The sequence below is a fragment of the Caenorhabditis elegans genome, chromosome II (genome assembly GCF_000002985.6).
Source record: "Caenorhabditis elegans chromosome II".
NCBI classification, from domain to species: domain Eukaryota; kingdom Metazoa; phylum Nematoda; class Chromadorea; order Rhabditida; family Rhabditidae; genus Caenorhabditis; species Caenorhabditis elegans.
In genome coordinates this window covers 14321770-14344468 of record NC_003280.10, presented here as the reverse complement: position 1 = coordinate 14344468, position 22699 = coordinate 14321770, and the positions used below count along the sequence as shown (strand labels likewise).

The 22699-nt window shown below is 34.4% G+C and overlaps 1 protein-coding gene across 2 annotated transcripts; it reads left to right on the top strand.

Moving 5' to 3' along the window:
* Nucleotides 1–14: 14 nt before the first annotated feature.
* Nucleotides 15–4463, top strand: ddl-3 (TPR_REGION domain-containing protein; the record flags this gene model as incomplete). 2 transcript variants are annotated; one of them, NM_001027304.4, is made up of 7 exons in its annotated part: nt 15–188; nt 635–767; nt 816–1174; nt 1220–1397; nt 1729–1814; nt 3694–3820; nt 4143–4463. In NM_001027304.4, the coding sequence occupies 7 exons, from the start codon at nt 25–27 to the stop codon at nt 4284–4286; spliced, it is 1191 nt and encodes a 396-aa protein (NP_001022475.1). In that variant the 3' UTR covers nt 4287–4463. The 2 variants fall into 2 exon arrangements, with proteins under 2 accessions (NP_001022475.1, NP_001022476.1); NM_001027305.6 differs by having other exon boundaries at nt 25–188; nt 638–767; nt 4143–4454.
* Between the last annotated feature and the right edge of the window lie 18236 nt (nt 4464–22699).

Genomic DNA, 22699 nt, shown 5'->3' with positions numbered 1-22699 from the left:
CTCCTAAACCTGAAAAAAATGCAGATGCTGCCATCCATGTCCAAGTTATGTACGTCTACGGTCCGTCCTGTGGCGGCCGCCTTCTCCACCGGGACTACACGTCAGCATCATAGCTCGGGGCGGTCACGACAGCAGCATCATCGTCATGGGGGCAGCGGTGGAAAAACCAACGGTGGCGGGAGATGGTCGTGAGTTTTTTGGAAACAAATTTTTTTCAGATTCTTTTTTAAGCACACAAAATTCCGAGAATGCGTATCGCGCAACATATTCGACGTATTCGACACAAAATATCTCGTAGGGAAAAATACAGCAATTTTTTTAAATGACTACTGCAGCGCTTGTATCGATTTATGGGCTCGATTTTCGAAATTAATTTAAATCGTTTATTTATCGATAGAATATTGAAATTAAGCAAAATATGAGAAAATAATACGAAGAAACGAAGGAAATGGAATATAGCGAAAATTGAGCCCGAAAATCGACACAAGCGCTACAGTATACTATAGTCATTTAAAGAATTACTGTAATTTTCCCAACGAGATATTTTGCTCGGCAAATATGTTGTGTAATACGCATTCTACGCATACGTAAATAAATTAAATTGAGTTAAAAATTCTTAAGATCAATATTTCAGTAGATATGGAAAAAGTGCAGCGACCGGCGGAACTACAGTACTCGCTCTCTCATGGATGACAACTATCAAGGATGTGTTGGGCATTGAGAAGGTGCAGCTGGATGCTGATCCATTGAAAGAGAAGGTTAAACAGGTAATTGTACAGAAACATTTTCCTCGCGAGACCCTCCTCTTTTTCCAGTCTTGGCTTTACCGGAAACGACGCCAGTACGACGATGCAATTCAAGTACTACAACTGGCACTAGAGGAGGCTGAAGAGCGGAAAGAAGATATGCCAATCACACGAGTCTACGATGAAATGGCCAATACTTTTTACGAGAAAATGAATTTGGACGAAGCCGATAAATATTTTCGAATTGTAATTCAGCGCCTCGTTCAGCTTCACGGAAAAAAAGATTTTGACCCGGAGTTTATCGGAGTTTCTCTGAAACTTGCCGACATCTTGGCACATCGAGGTGATCTCGAAAGCGCGGAAAGTGGTTTCAAGCATTGTGTGAGAAGACAAATGAAGGTTATGGAAGAGCATATGAAAAAGTTTAGGTTTGTTGTATAAAGTATTTAAAAAAGTTTAGAAAAATGTTTCAGTGTTGCTCACGGAGCTCTTGTCGAAGACCGACACACTGTCGATACGTTTGGACCAATGTACACCGACCCGATTGCACTTTTTGGAATGACGTTAGAAGCGTACGCGAATTTTTTGATTAATTATTGCGGAGAGACCCGGATGGCAGAAGTTGAAGAATATATTGATGAAGTCATGAAGGTTTGTAGTCGACCCTGAACCTGAGCTGCTGTGCAGCACTGTTAACTGGAAACTTTGAAAATGTTTAAATACCGTACTGTAAAATTTTTTAAAAAATCGAAAAATTTCCATTTTCGATTTTCCGATATTTCGAATATTATTTCAATTTTCAACAATTAGCTTAAAATTTTGGCCATTGTGCTTCTTTTTGGTACCCCTTTTAATGTTTTTCCTCATCAATATAAACAAAATTTGATTTTAAAAAAAAATAATATTTTATGGTAAATTTACCGAAATTTTTTTTTGACTTTTAGTAAAGCCGAAAAATAGAAAAACAACACCCTTGATTCAGATATCGTATCAAATCTACGGAGCCAGCTCGGCACATACAATAAATATGCTCAATAACTTTGGAGCAACGTTAGTGCTCAAAAATCGGTAAGCTTTGCAAGAATAAAATGTTTTAATTAAAAATTAGAAAAATTAATGAATACTAAATATTAAAATTGAACATTTAAAACTTTTTTTGGTACTTGTGTATTATTAAAAATTAATTGTTTAAACTATGAAATAAAAACGTGTGGAATGCTTTTGTAGTTTTAGGCTTATATGGTGTTTTTTAATAGGAAAACATCATTCCTCAGCCTAAAATGGGTATCAGGTTTAATTAAAACCGATAAATTAATGGAAATTTAAGTGCGTATAGTTCAAAAGTACCCTTTCACACTGTCCTAGAACGGGGTTTACGTGGCAATCCCTCCCTCTTATCATTAGAGCTAAGTTTCATTTCGAACTGCAAAGTTCACGTTATCTGACTAAAATTTGAAAATCCAGTAGATTTCAAACATTTCACGTCAATTGTTTTAAATATAAATTTTATATTGCCAGTTTCAGGCTTTTTTATCGGCTGAAACAATTTTTTTTCTTCATTCGCAAATCCAACTTTCGTTGGTAACGGAAATTTGCACTGATAAATCACAAAAATTTCAAAAAAACGTCAAGAAATAAACGAGTTCTATTCTTTTTAGTGCGATAATTTTCATTTTTTTCGGGGCTTCCTATGATTAATTGTTGAAAAATGTGCTATTTCTGAAAAATGCTGATAAAATACCGTATTTCTTCTATTAATATGGCCTCCCTATTAGACTTGCACTCCCTAATAGTCTTGCGTCTACTTTTTTTTGGTACAAAATCAACTCACTAATTTTGAGATTTTAACAACATGTTTTGCCTACTGTGCAACAATTTTTGGAAAAATTTCTATGAAATTGAAGTTATTACACCTTTTTGTTGCAATTACAATCAAATTTTCTGAATTTTCACACAAGGTTCGAGTTTTTTCAGAAAAAAAACTAGTAAGCTCATAGTCAGAAAAATGTTCTGAAAATTAGTATTGCACTCCCTAATAGTCTTGCACTCCCTATTAGTATTGCAAGCGGGAAGACCATCGAAAAATAGTATTGCAGCCATATTAATAGAAGAAATACGGTAAGCAAATTCTGGTATATTCGAATTTTATGTCAAATACAGAATTGTTAAAACACGTTTTAAAAGTTTCTTTGCACCAGAAGCGGTGTTTCAACCCTAAAACATGAGAACCTACTGAGATTTCGTTATATTTTGTTGTGCTTCTATTAAAAACCAATGCATTGTTTTTAAGGCGTCGTTTAAAATTCATAGAGTGTTAAAATCATGATGATCGACTACGATTTGCCTATAAAACTGGTATTTTTCTGGTATTTCATCATGTTTTTGAACAAGAAATGCATAAAAACTACTGGATTTTCAAATTTTAGTCAGATAACGTGAACTTTGCAGTTCGAAATGAAACTCAGCTCTAATGATAAGAAGAGGGAGGGATTGCCACGTAAACCCCGTTCTAGGGCAGTGTGCCTTTTTCAGTTTTTGACGTTTAACCAAAAAATTTTTGAAATTTTAAATAATTTACCAACTTTGCAACAAAAATAATGGAGATTTATATTCACAATTTGAAATTTCAATTCATTAGGTAAATTGAGTGTTATTGAAATAAGGTGTTTCAAATTGAATATGAAAAAAAAAAACAAAAAAGTTATATAAATTTTTAAAAAGGATTTTACGTTCCATGTTCTATAATCTAAAACAAAACCTTGAAACTACAGTACTTCAGTACGCTTTACAGTCAAGAGTTAAAAATTGGAAAAAGTATGCGAAAAAAGGAAACTACAGATTTATTTTTAAAAAATATGTAGGAAAATTTAAAAATTTAATTAAAAATAGAGAAGTATGGCAAAGTTGCCATTTTCCCAAAGAAACCTAAAAATTGTCAAAATTTCAGATTCGAATTAGCAAAAAAATACCTAGCAATCGGTGTGGATCGTATTCTCTACGTGAACGAGTGTGCTCACATGCTCCCTGGATATTATTGCAATTATGCCGAGTCATTATTTCATACTGGGCAAAAGGTATGGTTGCCCCAATGTGGTTATTCAATGTGGTTATTCATGTGATGACGAAAAATGAAGAAATGTGTTTATGTAAATGAAGTTTGTCCTATATTTCAGACGCAGTGATACCATCCTACGGGGATACATCTCTGCGTCTCTTGTCTTCAACATGTGAAGTAGGCTGTCGGCGATGCAGAAAAATGTTGAAAAATGCAGAAAATTCATGTATTTTTTACATTTTTCTGCACACATATAAATACATTTTCGAATTTTTTATTATCACATGAATAAGCCCATAACATTTGTTTTTCTTTAATTTTTAATTAAAATTTTTTTTCAGAATGAAGCCCTGGAATTCGCACGGAAAGCTGTCCAAATGAGCCGGAGTGGCGACGATCGCGTCCGCCATTACACACAAAACTTTTTGAATGATCTCGAGAAGGACATCAATAGGGGAAAACCGAAATCGTGGTGGTTCTTCTGAATATAATTTTTTTTAACTTCCGCTCTGCAATTTTCAATTTAAGCCGGTGTATCTCACATGTTTGTTTTAGGTTTTTTAATATATATATATATGTTTTTTGTGTTTCGAATATTCGGAATGCTAGGCTTTTTAGTGCTTGTCTCTGTCGTTCAACAATATATGAAGTTTCATATTTTTTACTGTATGAGTAATGCACGTGTACTGTAGCTTTAGAAAAGATGTCGGAGTACTGTAGAATCACTATAGATGTTTGGCCCATTTCGAACATTACGCAGTACCCATATAGTACAAATAGAGTATTACCCAGTAGCTTGACCATGCAGAGTTTACGAAAGATGTCTATAATATGTCAATAATCGAGTTATTACTAGTAGATAGATCGCTTGTCTAATATACCCTCGGATGGTTGTTAAACAAAGCAAAGAGCGATACTCATTGCCTGTAGCCCTCTATATGATGTCTTATGGGAATGCATTTGATTGTTTCCGCATATTGTTTACAACCATATTTATACTTACAACATGTGACGATGAAGACGCACTCGGCGGTTGTAAAACCTGACAGAAAGAATTGGTCTCGTCATCTACTTTCTGATTTTTTGAATATATGTACAATGCCGTCCAGTATTCTATTCCTTCTCGGCGATTTGGCCAAGTTATTCAAACACGTATAAATAAAAATCAATGAATCTAGGAAAACATTTTCAGCTAACACAAAGTTTTGTCAACCTTGTTATGTCAACCACTTTTTATACAAATTATCTAACCAGAAATACTATTAAAATATAATTTATATGAAAAAATGAACACTATTATAACATTTTCAGAAAATGTAGTATTTAAGCAAATCTGTGGCTTCCCACCATATATTACTCTCTGTGGCTTCCCACCATATTTTACTCTCTGTGGCAGTGGGCCGAGAGTAAAATATAGTGGGAAGCCACAGAAAGTAAAATATAGTGGGAAGCCACAGAGAGTAAAATATGGTGGAAAGCCACAGAGAGTAAAATATAGTGGGAAGCCACAGAGAGTAAAATATGGTGGGAAGCCACAGAGAGTAAAATATGGTGGGAAGTCAGAGAGAGTAAAATATGGTGGGAAGCCACAGAGAGTAATATATAGTGGGAAACCACAGAGAGTAAAATATAGTGGGAAGCCACAGAGAGTAAAATATAGTGGGAAGCCAAAGAGAGTAGAATATAGTGGGAAGCCACAGAGAGTAAAATATAGTGTTAAGCCAAAGAGAGTAAAATATAGTGGGAAGCCACAGAGAGTAAAATATAGTGGGAAGCCACAGAGAGTAAAATATAGTGGGAAGCCACAGAGAGTAAAATATGGTGGGAAGCCACAGAGATCAAAATATAGTGGGAAGCCAAAGAGAGTAGAATATAGTGGGAAGCCACAGAGTAAAATATGGTGGGAAGCCACAGAGAGTAAAATATAGTGGGAAGCCACAGAGAGTAAAATATGGTGGGAAGCCACAGAGAGTAAAATATGGTGGGAAGCCACAGAGAGTAAAATATGGTGGGAAGCCACAGAGAGTAAAATATAGTGGGAAGCCACAGAGAGTAAAATATGGTGGGAAGCCACAGAGAGTAAAATATAGTGGGAAGCCACAGAGAGTAAAATATAGTGGGAAGCCAGAGAGAGTAGAATATAGTGGGAAGCCACAGAGAGTAAAATATGGTGGGAAGCCACAGAGATCAAAATATAGTGGGAAGCCAAAGAGAGTAGAATATAGTGGGAAGCCACAGAGTAAAATATGGTGGGAAGCCCAGAGAGTAAAATATGGTGGGAAGCCAAAGAGAGTAGAATATAGTGGGAAGCCCACAGAGTAAAATATGGTGGGAAGTCACAGAGAGTAAAATATGGTGGGAAACCACAGAGAATAAAATATGGTGGGAAGCCACAGAGAGTAAAATATGGTGGGAAGCCACAGAGAGTAAAATATAGTGGGAAGCCACAGAGAGTAAAATATAGTGGGAAGCCACAGAGAGTAAAATATGGTGGGAAGCCACAGAGAGTAAAATATAGTGGGAAGCCACAGAGAGTAGAATATAGTGGGAAGCCACAGAGAGCAAAATATAGTGGGAAGCCACAGAGTAAAATATGGTGGGAAGCCAAAGAGAGTAGAATATAGTGGGAAGCCACAGAGTCAAAATATAGTGGGAAGCCAAAGAGAGTAGAATATAGTGGGAAGCCACAGAGTAAAATATGGTGGGAAGCCACAGAGAGTAAAATATAGTGGGAAGCCACAGAGAGTAAAATATGGTGGGAAGCCACAGAGAGTAAAATATGGTGGGAAGCCACAGAGAGCAAAATATAGTGGGAAGCCAAAGAGAGTAGAATATAGTGGGAAGCCACAGAGTAAAATATGGTGGGAAGCCACAGAGAGTAAAATATGGTGGGAAGCCACAGAGAGTAAAATATGGTGGGAAGCCACAGAGAGTAAAATATAGTGGGAAGCCACAGAGAGTAAAATATGGTGGGAAGCCAAAGAGAGTAGAATATAGTGGTGAATAAAAACTTTTTAAAATTTTCGAAAAAAAATCTGTTTTTTCAGACATGGCTCTGAGACAACACAAACTTATGAATAATTACGAACATTATATTTTTGAAATTGTATGTCACTGAACTAAATTTTAAACACAAAAAGAGAGCATAGATTTGTCAAAAATCCAATTTTTACGAACTTTTTAAAATTTTCGAAAAAAAATCTGTTTTTTCAGACATGGCTCTGAGACAACACAAACTTATGAATAATTACGAACATTATATTTTCAAAATTGTATGTCACTGAACTAAATTTCAAACAAAAAAAGAGAGCATAGATTTGTCAAAAATCCAATTTTTACGAACTTTTTAAAATTTTCGAAAAAAAATCTGTTTTTTCAGACATGGCTCTGAGACAACACAAACTTATGAATAATTACGAACATTATATTTTTGAAATTGTATGTCACTGAACTAAATTTTAAACACAAAAAGAGAGCATAGATTTGTCAAAAATCCAATTTTTACGAACCTTTGAAAATTTTCGAAAAAAAATCTGTTTTTTCAGACATGGCTCTGAGACAACACAAACTTATGAATAATTACGAACATTATATTTTTGAAATTGTATGTCACTGAACTAAATTTTAAACATAAAAAGAGAGCATAGATTTGTCAAAAATCCAATTTTTACGAACTTTTTAAAATTTTCGAAAAAAAATCTGTTTTTTCAGACATGGCTCTGAGACAACACAAACTTATGAATAATTACGAACATTATATTTTCAAAATTCTATGTCACTGAACTAAATTTCAAACAAAAAAATAGAGCATAGATTTGTCAAAAATCCAATTTTTACGAACTTTTTAAAATTTTCGAAAAAAAATCTGTTTTTTCAGACATGGCTCTGAGACAACACAAACTTATGAATAATTACGAACATTATATTTTTGAAATTGTATGTCACTGAACTAAATTTTAAACACAAAAAGAGAGCATAGATTTGTCAAAAATCCAATTTTTACGAACTTTTTAAAATTTTCGAAAAAAAATCTGTTTTTTCAGACATGGCTCTGAGACAACACAAACTTATGAATAATTACGAACATTATATTTTTGAAATTGTATGTCACTGAACTAAATTTTAAACACAAAAAGAGAGCATAGATTTGTCAAAAATCCAATTTTTACGAACTTATTAAAATTTTCGAAAAAAAATCTGTTTTTTCAGACATGGCTCTGAGACAACACAAACTTATGAATAATTACGAACATTATATTTTTGAAATTGTATGTCACTGAACTAAATTTCAAACAAAAAAAGAGAGCATAGATTTGTCAAAAATCCAATTTTTACGAACTTTTTAAAATTTTCGAAAAAAAATCTGTTTTTTCAGACATGGCTCTGAGACAACACAAACTTATGAATAATTACGAACATTATATTTTCAAAATTCTATGTCACTGAACTAAATTTCAAACAAAAAAAGAGAGCATAGATTTGTCAAAAATCCAATTTTTACGAACTTTTTAAAATTTTCGAAAAAAAATCTGTTTTTTCAGACATGGCTCTGAGACAACACAAACTTATGAATAATTACGAACATTATATTTTCAAAATTGTATGTCACTGAACTAAATTTCAAACAAAAAAAGAGAGCATAGATTTGTCAAAAATCCAATTTTTACGAACTTTTTAAAATTTTCGAAAAAAAATCTGTTTTTCAGACATGGCTCTGAGACAACACAAACTTATGAATAATTACGAACATTATATTTTCAAAATTCTATGTCACTGAACTAAATTTCAAACAAAAAAAGAGAGCATAGATTTGTCAAAAATCCAATTTTTACGAACTTTTTAAAATTTTCGAAAAAAAATCTGTTTTTTCAGACATGGCTCTGAGACAACACAAACTTATGAATAATTACGAACATTATATTTTTGAAATTGTATGTCACTGAACTAAATTTTAAACACAAAAAGAGAGCATAGATTTGTCAAAAATCCAATTTTTACGAACTTATTAAAATTTTCGAAAAAAAATCTGTTTTTTCAGACATGGCTCTGAGACAACACAAACTTATGAATAATTACGAACATTATATTTTTGAAATTGTATGTCACTGAACTAAATTTCAAACAAAAAAAGAGAGCATAGATTTGTCAAAAATCCAATTTTTACGAACTTTTTAAAATTTTCGAAAAAAAATCTGTTTTTTCAGACATGGCTCTGAGACAACACAAACTTATGAATAATTACGAACATTATATTTTTGAAATTGTATGTCACTGAACTAAATTTCAAACAAAAAAAGAGAGCATAGATTTGTCAAAAATCCAATTTTTACGAACTTTTTAAAATTTTCGAAAAAAAATCTGTTTTTCAGACATGGCTCTGAGACAACACAAACTTATGAATAATTACGAACATTATATTTTCAAAATTCTATGTCACTGAACTAAATTTCAAACAAAAAAAGAGAGCATAGATTTGTCAAAAATCCAATTTTTACGAACTTTTTAAAATTTTCGAAAAAAAATCTGTTTTTTCAGACATGGCTCTGAGACAACACAAACTTATGAATAATTACGAACATTATATTTTCAAAATTGTATGTCACTGAACTAAATTTCAAACAAAAAAAGAGAGCATAGATTTGTCAAAAATCCAATTTTTACGAACTTTTTAAAATTTTCGAAAAAAAATCTGTTTTTTCAGACATGGCTCTGAGACAACACAAACTTATGAATAATTACGAACATTATATTTTTGAAATTGTATGTCACTGAACTAAATTTTAAACACAAAAAGAGAGCATAGATTTGTCAAAAATCCAATTTTTACGAACTTTTTAAAATTTTCGAAAAAAAATCTGTTTTTTCAGACATGGCTCTGAGACAACACAAACTTATGAATAATTACGAACATTATATTTTCAAAATTCTATGTCACTGAACTAAATTTTAAACAAAAAAAGAGAGTATAGATTTGTCAAAAATCCAATTTTTACGAACTTTTTAAATTTTTCGAAAAAAAATCTGTTTTTTCAGACATGGCTCTGAGACAACACAAACTTATGAATAATTACGAACATTATATTTTTGAAATTGTATGTCACTGAACTAAATTTCAAACAAAAAAAGAGAGCATAGATTTGTCAAAAATCCAATTTCTACGAACTTTTTAAAATTTTCGAAAAAAAATCTGTTTTTTCAGACATGGCTCTGAGACAACACAAACTTATGAATAATTACGAACATTATATTTTTGAAATTGTATGTCACTGAACTAAATTTTAAACACAAAAAGAGAGCATAGATTTGTCAAAAATCCAATTTTTACGAACTTTTTAAAATTTTCGAAAAAAAATCTGTTTTTTCAGACATGGCTCTGAGACAACACAAACTTATGAATAATTACGAACATTATATTTTCAAAATTCTATGTCACTGAACTAAATTTTAAACACAAAAAGAGAGCATAGATTTGTCAAAAATCCAATTTTTACGAACTTTTTAAATTTTTCGAAAAAAAATCTGTTTTTTCAGACATGGCTCTGAGACAACACAAACTTATGAATAATTACGAACATTATATTTTCAAAATTCTATGTCACTGAACTAAATTTCAAACAAAAAAAGAGAGCATAGATTTGTCAAAAATCCAATTTTTACGAACTTTTTAAATTTTTCGAAAAAAAATCTGTTTTTTCAGACATGGCTCTGAGACAACACAAACTTATGAATAATTACGAACATTATATTTTTGAAATTGTTTGTCACTGAACTAAATTTCAAACAAAAAAAGAGAGCATAGATTTGTCAAAAATCCAATTTTTACGAACTTTTTAAAATTTTCGAAAAAAAATCTGTTTTTTCAGACATGGCTCTGAGACAACACAAACTTATGAATAATTACGAACATTATATTTTTGAAATTGTATGTCACTGAACTAAATTTTAAACACAAAAAGAGAGCATAGATTTGTCAAAAATCCAATTTTTACGAACTTTTTAAAATTTTCGAAAAAAAATCTGTTTTTTCAGACATGGCTCTGAGACAACACAAACTTATGAATAATTACGAACATTATATTTTTGAAATTGTATGTCACTGAACTAAATTTTAAACACAAAAAGAGAGCATAGATTTGTCAAAAATCCAATTTTTACGAACTTTTTAAAATTTTCGAAAAAAAATCTGTTTTTTCAGACATGGCTCGGAGACAACACAAACTTATGAATAATTACGATCATTATACGGATTGGCATGCAAGTGGCAGATGGTTTAGCAACAAAAAACAACGGTCCACGGGGGGACTGAACCCGGAATGCAAAATTCGAAGTGGAGCACCTTACCGGGTGCGCCACAAGGACAAAAGAAACAATGGTCTTTTGCATAGTCCGATGCACCATATCTTACGCGCAAGTTCAAACGGTTTGATCTGAAAAAAATGCGGGAATTTTTTGCCCAAAAAATGTGACGTCAGCCCGTTCTTAGCCATGCAAAATCAGTTGAGAACTCTGAGTCTAAATTCCCATAATTCTTGTAGATCTACGTAGATCAAGCCGAAATGAAACACTCTGACACCACGTGAAGACACAGATCATATTGGGATGAAAAGCACAGAATTTTGGTATTCTTTTAAAGTTTTTCTTGGTTTTTTGCAGAATTAAATAGCGCAACTTGAAATATTTTTTCACTAAATTTTTAAAAAATTGTTCCGCATTTTAATCCGCTAGCCGTTTCCCAAACAATCCGGAGAAAACCTCTGATAAACGAAAAAATATTGATGGGTGCGCCATTACTCGAGATTCTGAAAAAAATTAGTTTTTTGGCATTTTTGAGCAGTTTTTGTTTTTTTTTTATTTTCGAGCTGATAATACGCAAATCTCCGTTAAAAGCAAAAAATTGTGCACCTTTAAAGTGTGCTTTTAGTTATTTTTTAAGTTTTTTATACATTTTCTTGATAAACCAACAGAATATTATCGCAAAACTATGAGAAATTCACTGAAACTAAAGTTTCCAATTACAGTATTCTTTAAAGACGCACACCTCTCTGTTTTTAACGGAATGTGGTTGTGGCAAGACCCGGTACTGTACTTGTGACGCAAATTCCGCTTATAGGTAGTAAAAGTTCCTCTTCCATTAACAACTTTCCAACAGAGTTGTTTTTGGGTTGAATTACTAATGTTGGCCCTTAAAAATGAGGTATATTTGCTAATTTTGCACGGAAATTTTTAATTTTTTTGTCGTAGATTCCTCTTTTGAGTTGTTTATTTCCTGTGCAGATTAATGAATTTTCAATACGGGGGACATTCTCAAATAAACAATTAATAAAAACAGATATAAAGAATTATCAGTCATTTATTCTTCGAAAATGCGCTGATGCACTCCATTTAAGCATCGGTGAGCTTCATAAAGATTTCTAAAATACATATGTATATATATCTAAGATCTAGACTTACCGTTGTTCATTTCCTATTGTCGTTGCACACACACATAGATCAAGATCGCTTTTTTTCAAGGCCCAGTGCGTCCTCGCAATTCGATTCCTGAGGGTTTTGGTAACCCCTTCGGTACTCAGGTATTTTAGAAATAGGACAATATAAAGATTTCATAAACATATTCGAACATATCGGAGGTATATAGATTCCCGAAGACACAAAATTTTCAAATTCAAAATGAAATCCTCTTACTAGAACATTCTTGGCCAATGTACGCAGCCGAACGTATCATAAGTGAATACAGAACACCAGTTATGTCCGAGAAAAAGATCTGATTCAGAATATAAACATACTCGAATTTGTCGGATGTATGAAGATTCCCGAAGACACTTTCCAATTACCCAAATTGTTCATATTCTAAATGAAATTCTCTTACTAGAACACTCTTGGCCAATGTACGCAGCCGAACGTATCATAAGTGAATACAGAACACCAATTATGTCCGAGAAAAAGAATCCAATTCAGAATATTAACATACTCGAATTTGTCGGATGTATAAAGATTCCCGAAGACACTTTCCAATTACCCAAATTGTTCATATTCTAAATGAAATTCTCTTACTAGAACACTCTTGGCCAATGTACGCAGCCGAACGTATCATAAGTGAATACAGAACACCAATTATGTCCGAGAAAAAGAATCCAATTCAGAATATTAACATACTCGAATTTGTCGGATGTATAAAGATTCCCGAAGACACTTTCCAATTACCCAAATTGTTCATATTCTAAATGAAATTCTCTTACTAGAACACTCTTGGCCAACGTACGCAGCCGAACGTATCATAAGTGAATACAGAACACCAATTATGTCCGAGAAAAAGAATCCAATTCAGAATACTAACATACTCGAATTTGTCGGATGTATAAAGATTCCCGAAGACACTTTCCAATTACCCAAATTGTTCATATTCTAAATGAAATTCTCTTACTAGAACACTCTTGGCCAATGTACGCAGCCGAACGTATCATAAGTGAATACAGAACACCAATTATGTCCGAGAAAAAGAATCCAATTCAGAATACTAACATACTCGAATTTGTCGGATGTATAAAGATTCCCGAAGACACTTTCCAATTACCCAAATTGTTCATATTCTAAATGAAATTCTCTTACTAGAACACTCTTGGCCAACGTACGCAGCCGAACGTATCATAAGTGAATACAGAACACCAATTATGTCCGAGAAAAAGAATCCAATTCAGAATACTAACATACTCGAATTTGTCGGATGTATAAAGATTCCCGAAGACACTTTCCAATTACCCAAATTGTTCATATTCTAAATGAAATTCTCTTACTAGAACACTCTTGGCCAATGTACGCAGCCGAACGTATCATAAGTGAATACAGAACACCAATTATGTCCGAGAAAAAGATCCGACTCAGAATATGAACATAGTCGAATACATCGGACGAATAATCATTCCCGAAGACACTTTCCAATTACCCAAATTGTTCATATTTTAAATGAAATTCTCTTACTAGAACACTCTTGGCCAATGTACGCAGCCGAACGTATCATAAGTGAATACAGAACACCAATTATGTCCGAGAAAAAGAATCCAATTCAGAATATTAACATACTCGAATTTGTCGGATGTATAAAGATTCCCGAAGACACTTTCCAATTACCCAAATTGTTCATATTCTAAATGAAATTCTCTTACTAGAACACTCTTGGCCAACGTACGCAGCCGAACGTATCATAAGTGAATACAGAACACCAATTATGTCCGAGAAAAAGAATCCAATTCAGAATACTAACATACTCGAATTTGTCGGATGTATAAAGATTCCCGAAGACACTTTCCAATTACCCAAATTGTTCATATTCTAAATGAAATTCTCTTACTAGAACACTCTTGGCCAATGTACGCAGCCGAACGTATCATAAGTGAATACAGAACACCAATTATGTCCGAGAAAAAGAATCCAATTCAGAATACTAACATACTCGAATTTGTCGGATGTATAAAGATTCCCGAAGACACTTTCCAATTACCCAAATTGTTCATATTCTAAATGAAATTCTCTTACTAGAACACTCTTGGCCAACGTACGCAGCCGAACGTATCATAAGTGAATACAGAACACCAGTTATGTCCGAGAAAAAGAATCCGATTCAGAATATTAACATACTCGAATTTGTCGGATGTATAAAGATTCCCGAAGACACTTTCCAATTACCCAAATTGTTCATATTCTAAATGAAATTCTCTTACTAGAACACTCTTGGCCAACGTACGCAGCCGAACGTATCATAAGTGAATACAGAACACCAATTATGTCCGAGAAAAAGAATCCAATTCAGAATACTAACATACTCGAATTTGTCGGATGTATAAAGATTCCCGAAGACACTTTCCAATTACCCAAATTGTTCATATTCTAAATGAAATTCTCTTACTAGAACACTCTTGGCCAATGTACGCAGCCGAACGTATCATAAGTGAATACAGAACACCAGTTATGTCCGAGAAAAAGAATCCAATTCAGAATATTAACATACTCGAATTTGTCGGATGTATAAAGATTCCCGAAGACACTTTCCAATTACCCAAATTGTTCATATTCTAAATGAAATTCTCTTACTAGAACACTCTTGGCCAATGTACGCAGCCGAACGTATCATAAGTGAATACAGAACACCAGTTATGTCCGAGAAAAAGAATCCAATTCAGAATATTAACATACTCGAATTTGTCGGATGTATAAAGATTCCCGAAGACACTTTCCAATTACCCAAATTGTTCATATTCTAAATGAAATTCTCTTACTAGAACACTCTTGGCCAATGTACGCAGCCGAACGTATCATAAGTGAATACAGAACACCAGTTATGTCCGAGAAAAAGAATCCAATTCAGAATATTAACATACTCGAATTTGTCGGATGTATAAAGATTCCCGAAGACACTTTCCAATTACCCAAATTGTTCATATTCTAAATGAAATTCTCTTACTAGAACACTCTTGGCCAATGTACGCAGCCGAACGTATCATAAGTGAATACAGAACACCAATTATGTCCGAGAAAAAGAATCCAATTCAGAATATTAACATACTCGAATTTGTCGGATGTATAAAGATTCCCGAAGACACTTTCCAATTACCCAAATTGTTCATATTCTAAATGAAATTCTCTTACTAGAACACTCTTGGCCAATGTACGCAGCCGAACGTATCATAAGTGAATACAGAACACCAGTTATGTCCGAGAAAAAGAATCCGATTCAGAATATTAACATACTCGAATTTGTCGGATGTATAAAGATTCCCGAAGACACTTTCCAATTACCCAAATTGTTCATATTCTAAATGAAATTCTCTTACTAGAACACTCTTGGCCAACGTACGCAGCCGAACGTATCATAAGTGAATACAGAACACCAATTATGTCCGAGAAAAAGAATCCAATTCAGAATATTAACATACTCGAATTTGTCGGATGTATAAAGATTCCCGAAGACACTTTCCAATTACCCAAATTGTTCATATTCTAAATGAAATTCTCTTACTAGAACACTCTTGGCCAATGTACGCAGCCGAACGTATCATAAGTGAATACAGAACACCAGTTATGTCCGAGAAAAAGAATCCAATTCAGAATATTAACATACTCGAATTTGTCGGATGTATAAAGATTCCCGAAGACACTTTCCAATTACCCAAATTGTTCATATTCTAAATGAAATTCTCTTACTAGAACACTCTTGGCCAATGTACGCAGCCGAACGTATCATAAGTGAATACAGAACACCAATTATGTCCGAGAAAAAGAATCCAATTCAGAATATTAACATACTCGAATTTGTCGGATGTATAAAGATTCCCGAAGACACTTTCCAATTACCCAAATTGTTCATATTCTAAATGAAATTCTCTTACTAGAACACTCTTGGCCAATGTACGCAGCCAAACGTATCATAAGTGAATACAGAACACCAGTTATGTCCGAGAAAAAGAATCCAATTCAGAATATTAACATACTCGAATTTGTCGGATGAATAATCATTCCCGAAGACACTTTCCAATTACCCAAATTGTTCATATTCTAAATGAAATTCTCTTACTAGAACACTCTTGGCCAATGTACGCAGCCGAACGTATCATAAGTGAATACAGAACACCAATTATGTCCGAGAAAAAGAATCCAATTCAGAATATTAACATACTCGAATTTGTCGGATGTATAAAGATTCCCGAAGACACTTTCCAATTACCCAAATTGTTCATATTCTAAATGAAATTCTCTTACTAGAACACTCTTGGCCAATGTACGCAGCCGAACGTATCATAAGTGAATACAGAACACCAATTATGTCCGAGAAAAAGAATCCAATTCAGAATATTAACATACTCGAATTTGTCGGATGTATAAAGATTCCCGAAGACACTTTCCAATTACCCAAATTGTTCATATTCTAAATGAAATTCTCTTACTAGAACACTCTTGGCCAATGTACGCAGCCGAACGTATCATAAGTGAATACAGAACACCAATTATGTCCGAGAAAAAGAATCCAATTCAGAATATTAACATACTCGAATTTGTCGGATGAATAATCATTCCCGAAGACACTTTCCAATTACCCAAATTGTTCATATTCTAAATGAAATTCTCTTACTAGAACACTCTTGGCCAATGTACGCAGCCGAACGTATCATAAGTGAATACAGAACACCAGTTATGTCCGAGAAAAAGAATCCAATTCAGAATATTAACATACTCGAATTTGTCGGATGTATAAAGATTCCCGAAGACACTTTCCAATTACCCAAATTGTTCATATTCTAAATGAAATTCTCTTACTAGAACACTCTTGGCCAATGTACGCAGCCGAACGTATCATAAGTGAATACAGAACACCAATTATGTCCGAGAAAAAGATCCGACTCAGAATATGAACATAGTCGAATACATCGGACGAATAATCATTCCCGAAGACACTTTCCAATTACCCAAATTGTTCATATTCTAAATGAAATTCTCTTACTAGAACACTCTTGGCCAATGTACGCAGCCGAACGTATCATAAGTGAATACAGAACACCAATTATGTCCGAGAAAAAGAATCCAATTCAGAATATTAACATACTCGAATTTGTCGGATGAATAATCATTCCCGAAGACACTTTCCAATTACCCAAATTGTTCATATTCTAAATGAAATTCTCTTACTAGAACACTCTTGGCCAATGTACGCAGCCGAACGTATCATAAGTGAATACAGAACACCAGTTATGTCCGAGAAAAAGAATCCAATTCAGAATATTAACATACTCGAATTTGTCGGATGTATAAAGATTCCCGAAGACACTTTCCAATTACCCAAATTGTTCATATTCTAAATGAAATTCTCTTACTAGAACACTCTTGGCCAATGTACGCAGCCGAACGTATCATAAGTGAATACAGAACACCAATTATGTCCGAGTAAAAGAATCCGATTCAGAATATTAACATACTCGAATTTGTCGGATGTATAAAGATTCCCGAAGACACTTTCCAATTACCCAAATTGTTCATATTCTAAATGAAATTCTCTTACTAGAACACTCTTGGCCAACGTACGCAGCCGAACGTATCATAAGTGAATACAGAACACCAATTATGTCCGAGAAAAAGAATCCAATTCAGAATATTAACATACTCGAATTTGTCGGATGTATAAAGATTCCCGAAGACACTTTCCAATTACCCAAATTGTTCATATTCTAAATGAAATTCTCTTACTAGAACACTCTTGGCCAATGTACGCAGCCGAACGTATCATAAGTGAATACAGAACACCAGTTATGTCCGAGAAAAAGAATCCGATTCAGAATATTAACATACTCGAATTTGTCGGATGTATAAAGATTCCCGAAGACACTTTCCAATTACCCAGATTGTTCATATTCTAAATGAAATTCTCTTACTAGAACACTCTTGGCCAATGTACGCAGCCAAACGTATCATAAGTGAATACAGAACACCAGTTATGTCCGAGAAAAAGAATCCAATTCAGAATATTAACATACTCGAATTTGTCGGATGAATAATCATTCCCGAAGACACTTTCCAATTACCCAAATTGTTCATATTCTAAATGAAATTCTCTTACTAGAACACTCTTGGCCAATGTACGCAGCCAAACGTATCATAAGTGAATACAGAACACCAGTTATGTCCGAGAAAAAGAATCCAATTCAGAATATTAACATACTCGAATTTGTCGGATGAATAATCATTCCCGAAGACACTTTCCAATTACCCAAATTGTTCATATTCTAAATGAAATTCTCTTACTAGAACACTCTTGGCCAATGTACGCAGCCAAACGTATCATAAGTGAATACAGAACACCAGTTATGTCCGAGAAAAAGAATCCAATTCAGAATATTAACATACTCGAATTTGTCGGATGTATAAAGATTCCCGAAGACACTTTCCAATTACCCAAATTGTTCATATTCTAAATGAAATTCTCTTACTAGAACACTCTTGGCCAATGTACGCAGCCGAACGTATCATAAGTGAATACAGAACACCAATTATGTCCGAGAAAAAGAATCCAATTCAGAATATTAACATACTCGAATTTGTCGGATGAATAATCATTCCCGAAGACACTTTCCAATTACCCAAATTGTTCATATTCTAAATGAAATTCTCTTACTAGAACACTCTTGGCCAATGTACGCAGCCGAACGTATCATAAGTGAATACAGAACACCAGTTATGTCCGAGAAAAAGAATCCAATTCAGAATATTAACATACTCGAATTTGTCGGATGTATAAAGATTCCCGAAGACACTTTCCAATTACCCAAATTGTTCATATTCTAAATGAAATTCTCTTACTAGAACACTCTTGGCCAAGGTACGCAGCCGAACGTATCATAAGTGAATACAGAACACCAATTATGTCCGAGAAAAAGAATCCAATTCAGAATATTAACATACTCGAATTTGTCGGATGTATAAAGATTCCCGAAGACACTCTCCAATTACCCAAATTGTTCATATTCTAAATGAAATTCTCTTACTAGAACACTCTTGGCCAAGGTACGCAGCCGAACGTATCATAAGTGAATACAGAACACCAATTATGTCCGAGAAAAAGAATCCAATTCAGAATATTAACATACTCGAATTTGTCGGATGTATAAAGATTCCCGAAGACACTTTCCAATTACCCAAATTGTTCATATTCTAAATGAAATTCTCTTACTAGAACACTCTTGGCCAATGTACGCAGCCGAACGTATCATAAGTGAATACAGAACACCAATTATGTCCGAGAAAAAGATCCGACTCAGAATATGAACATAGTCGAATACATCGGACGAATAATCATTCCCGAAGACACTTTCCAATTACCCAAATTGTTCATATTCTAAATGAAATTCTCTTACTAGAACACTCTTGGCCAACGTACGCAGCCGAACGTATCATAAGTGAATACAGAACACCAATTATGTCCGAGAAAAAGAATCCAATTCAGAATACTAACATACTCGAATTTGTCGGATGTATAAAGATTCCCGAAGACACTTTCCAATTACCCAAATTGTTCATATTCTAAATGAAATTCTCTTACTAGAACACTCTTGGCCAATGTACGCAGCCGAACGTATCATAAGTGAATACAGAACACCAATTATGTCCGAGAAAAAGAATCCAATTCAGAATATTAACATACTCGAATTTGTCGGATGTATAAAGATTCCCGAAGACACTTTCCAATTACCCAAATTGTTCATATTCTAAATGAAATTCTCTTACTAGAACACTCTTGGCCAACGTACGCAGCCGAACGTATCATAAGTGAATACAGAACACCAATTATGTCCGAGAAAAAGATCCGACTCAGAATATGAACATAGTCGAATACATCGGACGAATAATCATTCCCGAAGACACTTTCCAATTACCCAAATTGTTCATATTCTAAATGAAATTCTCTTACTAGAACACTCTTGGCCAACGTACGCAGCCGAACGTATCATAAGTGAATACAGAACACCAATTATGTCCGAGAAAAAGAATCCAATTCAGAATACTAACATACTCGAATTTGTCGGATGTATAAAGATTCCCGAAGACACTTTCCAATTACCCAAATTGTTCATATTCTAAATGAAATTCTCTTACTAGAACACTCTTGGCCAATGTACGCAGCCGAACGTATCATAAGTGAATACAGAACACCAATTATGTCCGAGAAAAAGAATCCAATTCAGAATATTAACATACTCGAATTTGTCGGAGGAATATGGATTCCCGAACACTTAGATAACTGTTGGGGTATTCCCTCCATGGTTACAGAATATGAACATAGTCGAGTATATCGGAGGTAGATAGATCAATATGGCAGTTATCAGACAAATCGTAGCAAGCAGTTCAAACGGATGAAGGCGGAATCGGACCAATTCAACAAGCTTGGTTGAATTGGTGAGCAGATCTCTTAGCAGTATCACTTCAAATGCTATTATAAATAGAAGACGCGTCAAAGGACGTGCAAGAATGCTGGGACAGACGAGTATCAGTAGTCACTAATGAATTTTGGTTCCAGAATAACCAGGATAGTTTGACACAAGGAGTTCTAGTAAGTCAACAAGGATAACAGAACATAGAGAGCACTATATGCAAATTGAGAAGAAGAAACAATCACTCAGGAAAAGGTCTAGGTGCAGATGACTTCTCATGGACATTCAAACCACCGAATCATATAGAACAGACTCGAATCACGGTTCATGTTCTAATCACTAGAAAAGTTATTCAGCATCAAGCTCATCAAGCTGATAACTTGGTACAATTAGTGCCATAATTCCAACCACAGTCAGGAAAGGCTTGATAGTGTTACAGTTGTGTCAACGAAACATGACAAAACTTCATTCAAAGAGAAAGTTGGAAACATCATTTCAATTTCGTCGGATGAACTTCAACCACAAATTTGTCAGGATGACTGGCAGGCACAAGCAATGAGCTCGAATTGGAGACTAATCAAGAATATTTGAATGACACTTTCAAAGTGATCACCAAAGCAGAAGCGACATATGCGTGCCAAAGCTGGTCGCAGCTGATCAAGAAAACGAGAATGGATTCCTACAGATCCGGTCTCAGCATATGCTGTGGTCTATCCAAGGACACCCCGGCTCACCACATCCACGACGAAGCGGGGGTTCTCCCCCTGGCGAAAGAAATTGATCAAATAAACCAAGTCTCACCGCAAAGCTGAAAGGAAGACCAGTGGCAAATTCAAATGTGTGCCAAGTGCGGAGACACGTCTGGAGAAGTCAAGCACTTATTCACCTGCTTCCCCGCAGTACCAATGTCACCGATGGACCTGTGGAAGAAGCCTAAAGCTGTGGCAGCGGCCCTCGGGCTCTCCACAACCCTCGTCGACCCTGGAGGAAACTCTACCTCCCCCGTGATTCGATACCTGGATCTTCGGTTGCTCAACAACCACAACCATTTCATCCATCGTTTATCTCGAAAGCCGCTCCTCATCTCCAATATCCTATCTTCAAGCTCATCCGGTTTGCTCTTGCAGAAACCCATTGATCCCCTGATGATCACCATCCATTCGTACTCGATGATGTCCTTAGGCTCGGCCTGAAAAGGAATTTTGGTATATTTTTATTAAACTATTTGATTATCACATACCTTGAGATGGTTCACGTTAAGCTTAACATGAACATTCCGGTTCACTGTCTCCCGTCGCAGCGAAATTTGAGCCGGTTGACTAGAAGCTCTCTCTCTTGAATTTCTGTTGAAGCTGCGGGAGTCTCTGGGTCTACCTTCTGAAATTTTATGAAATTCTAAGTTAAAACATTGAAAATCATAGAAATCGGGCGGAAAATTAAGCAAATCAAAAAATATTTATGAGTGACACGAGCTTTACAGTATATTATGGGAACACAAAATTCTGAGAATGCGTATTGCACAATTTTGTGTTGCCATAATATCTCTCTCTCTCAAAGATTTATTAAAAATCTTAAATTTTTTTGAATTTCTAGCGCCAGTTAAATTTGAAAATTCAATAATTGTTTTTTTCGGAATTACTAATTTTCCCTGATATTAAAAACGATTTTTCTCCGAAAATGCGGTAGCCGGTCTTGACACGAAGGTGTGTGCCTTTAAAGAATACTCTAATTTTGAATTTTTGCTGGCGCACACCTTTTCGCTCGTCAGAAAAATGTGTCGTTTGGAAAAAAATCGATTTAAAATCGCGAAATTTAGCGTCAGGGTGAAAGAGCTCACTTGCTGTGGAGCATTTGTCAACGTGCAACTCAAAAAAGTGAAAAAAAATCACAAAAAAGCAGGAAAATGCTGCAAGAAAAAGAAACTGCCGCACTCCAAGTCGCCCATTGGCAAGAATGACTCAAAATGCTCGACACAAACTCACTTTGAACAA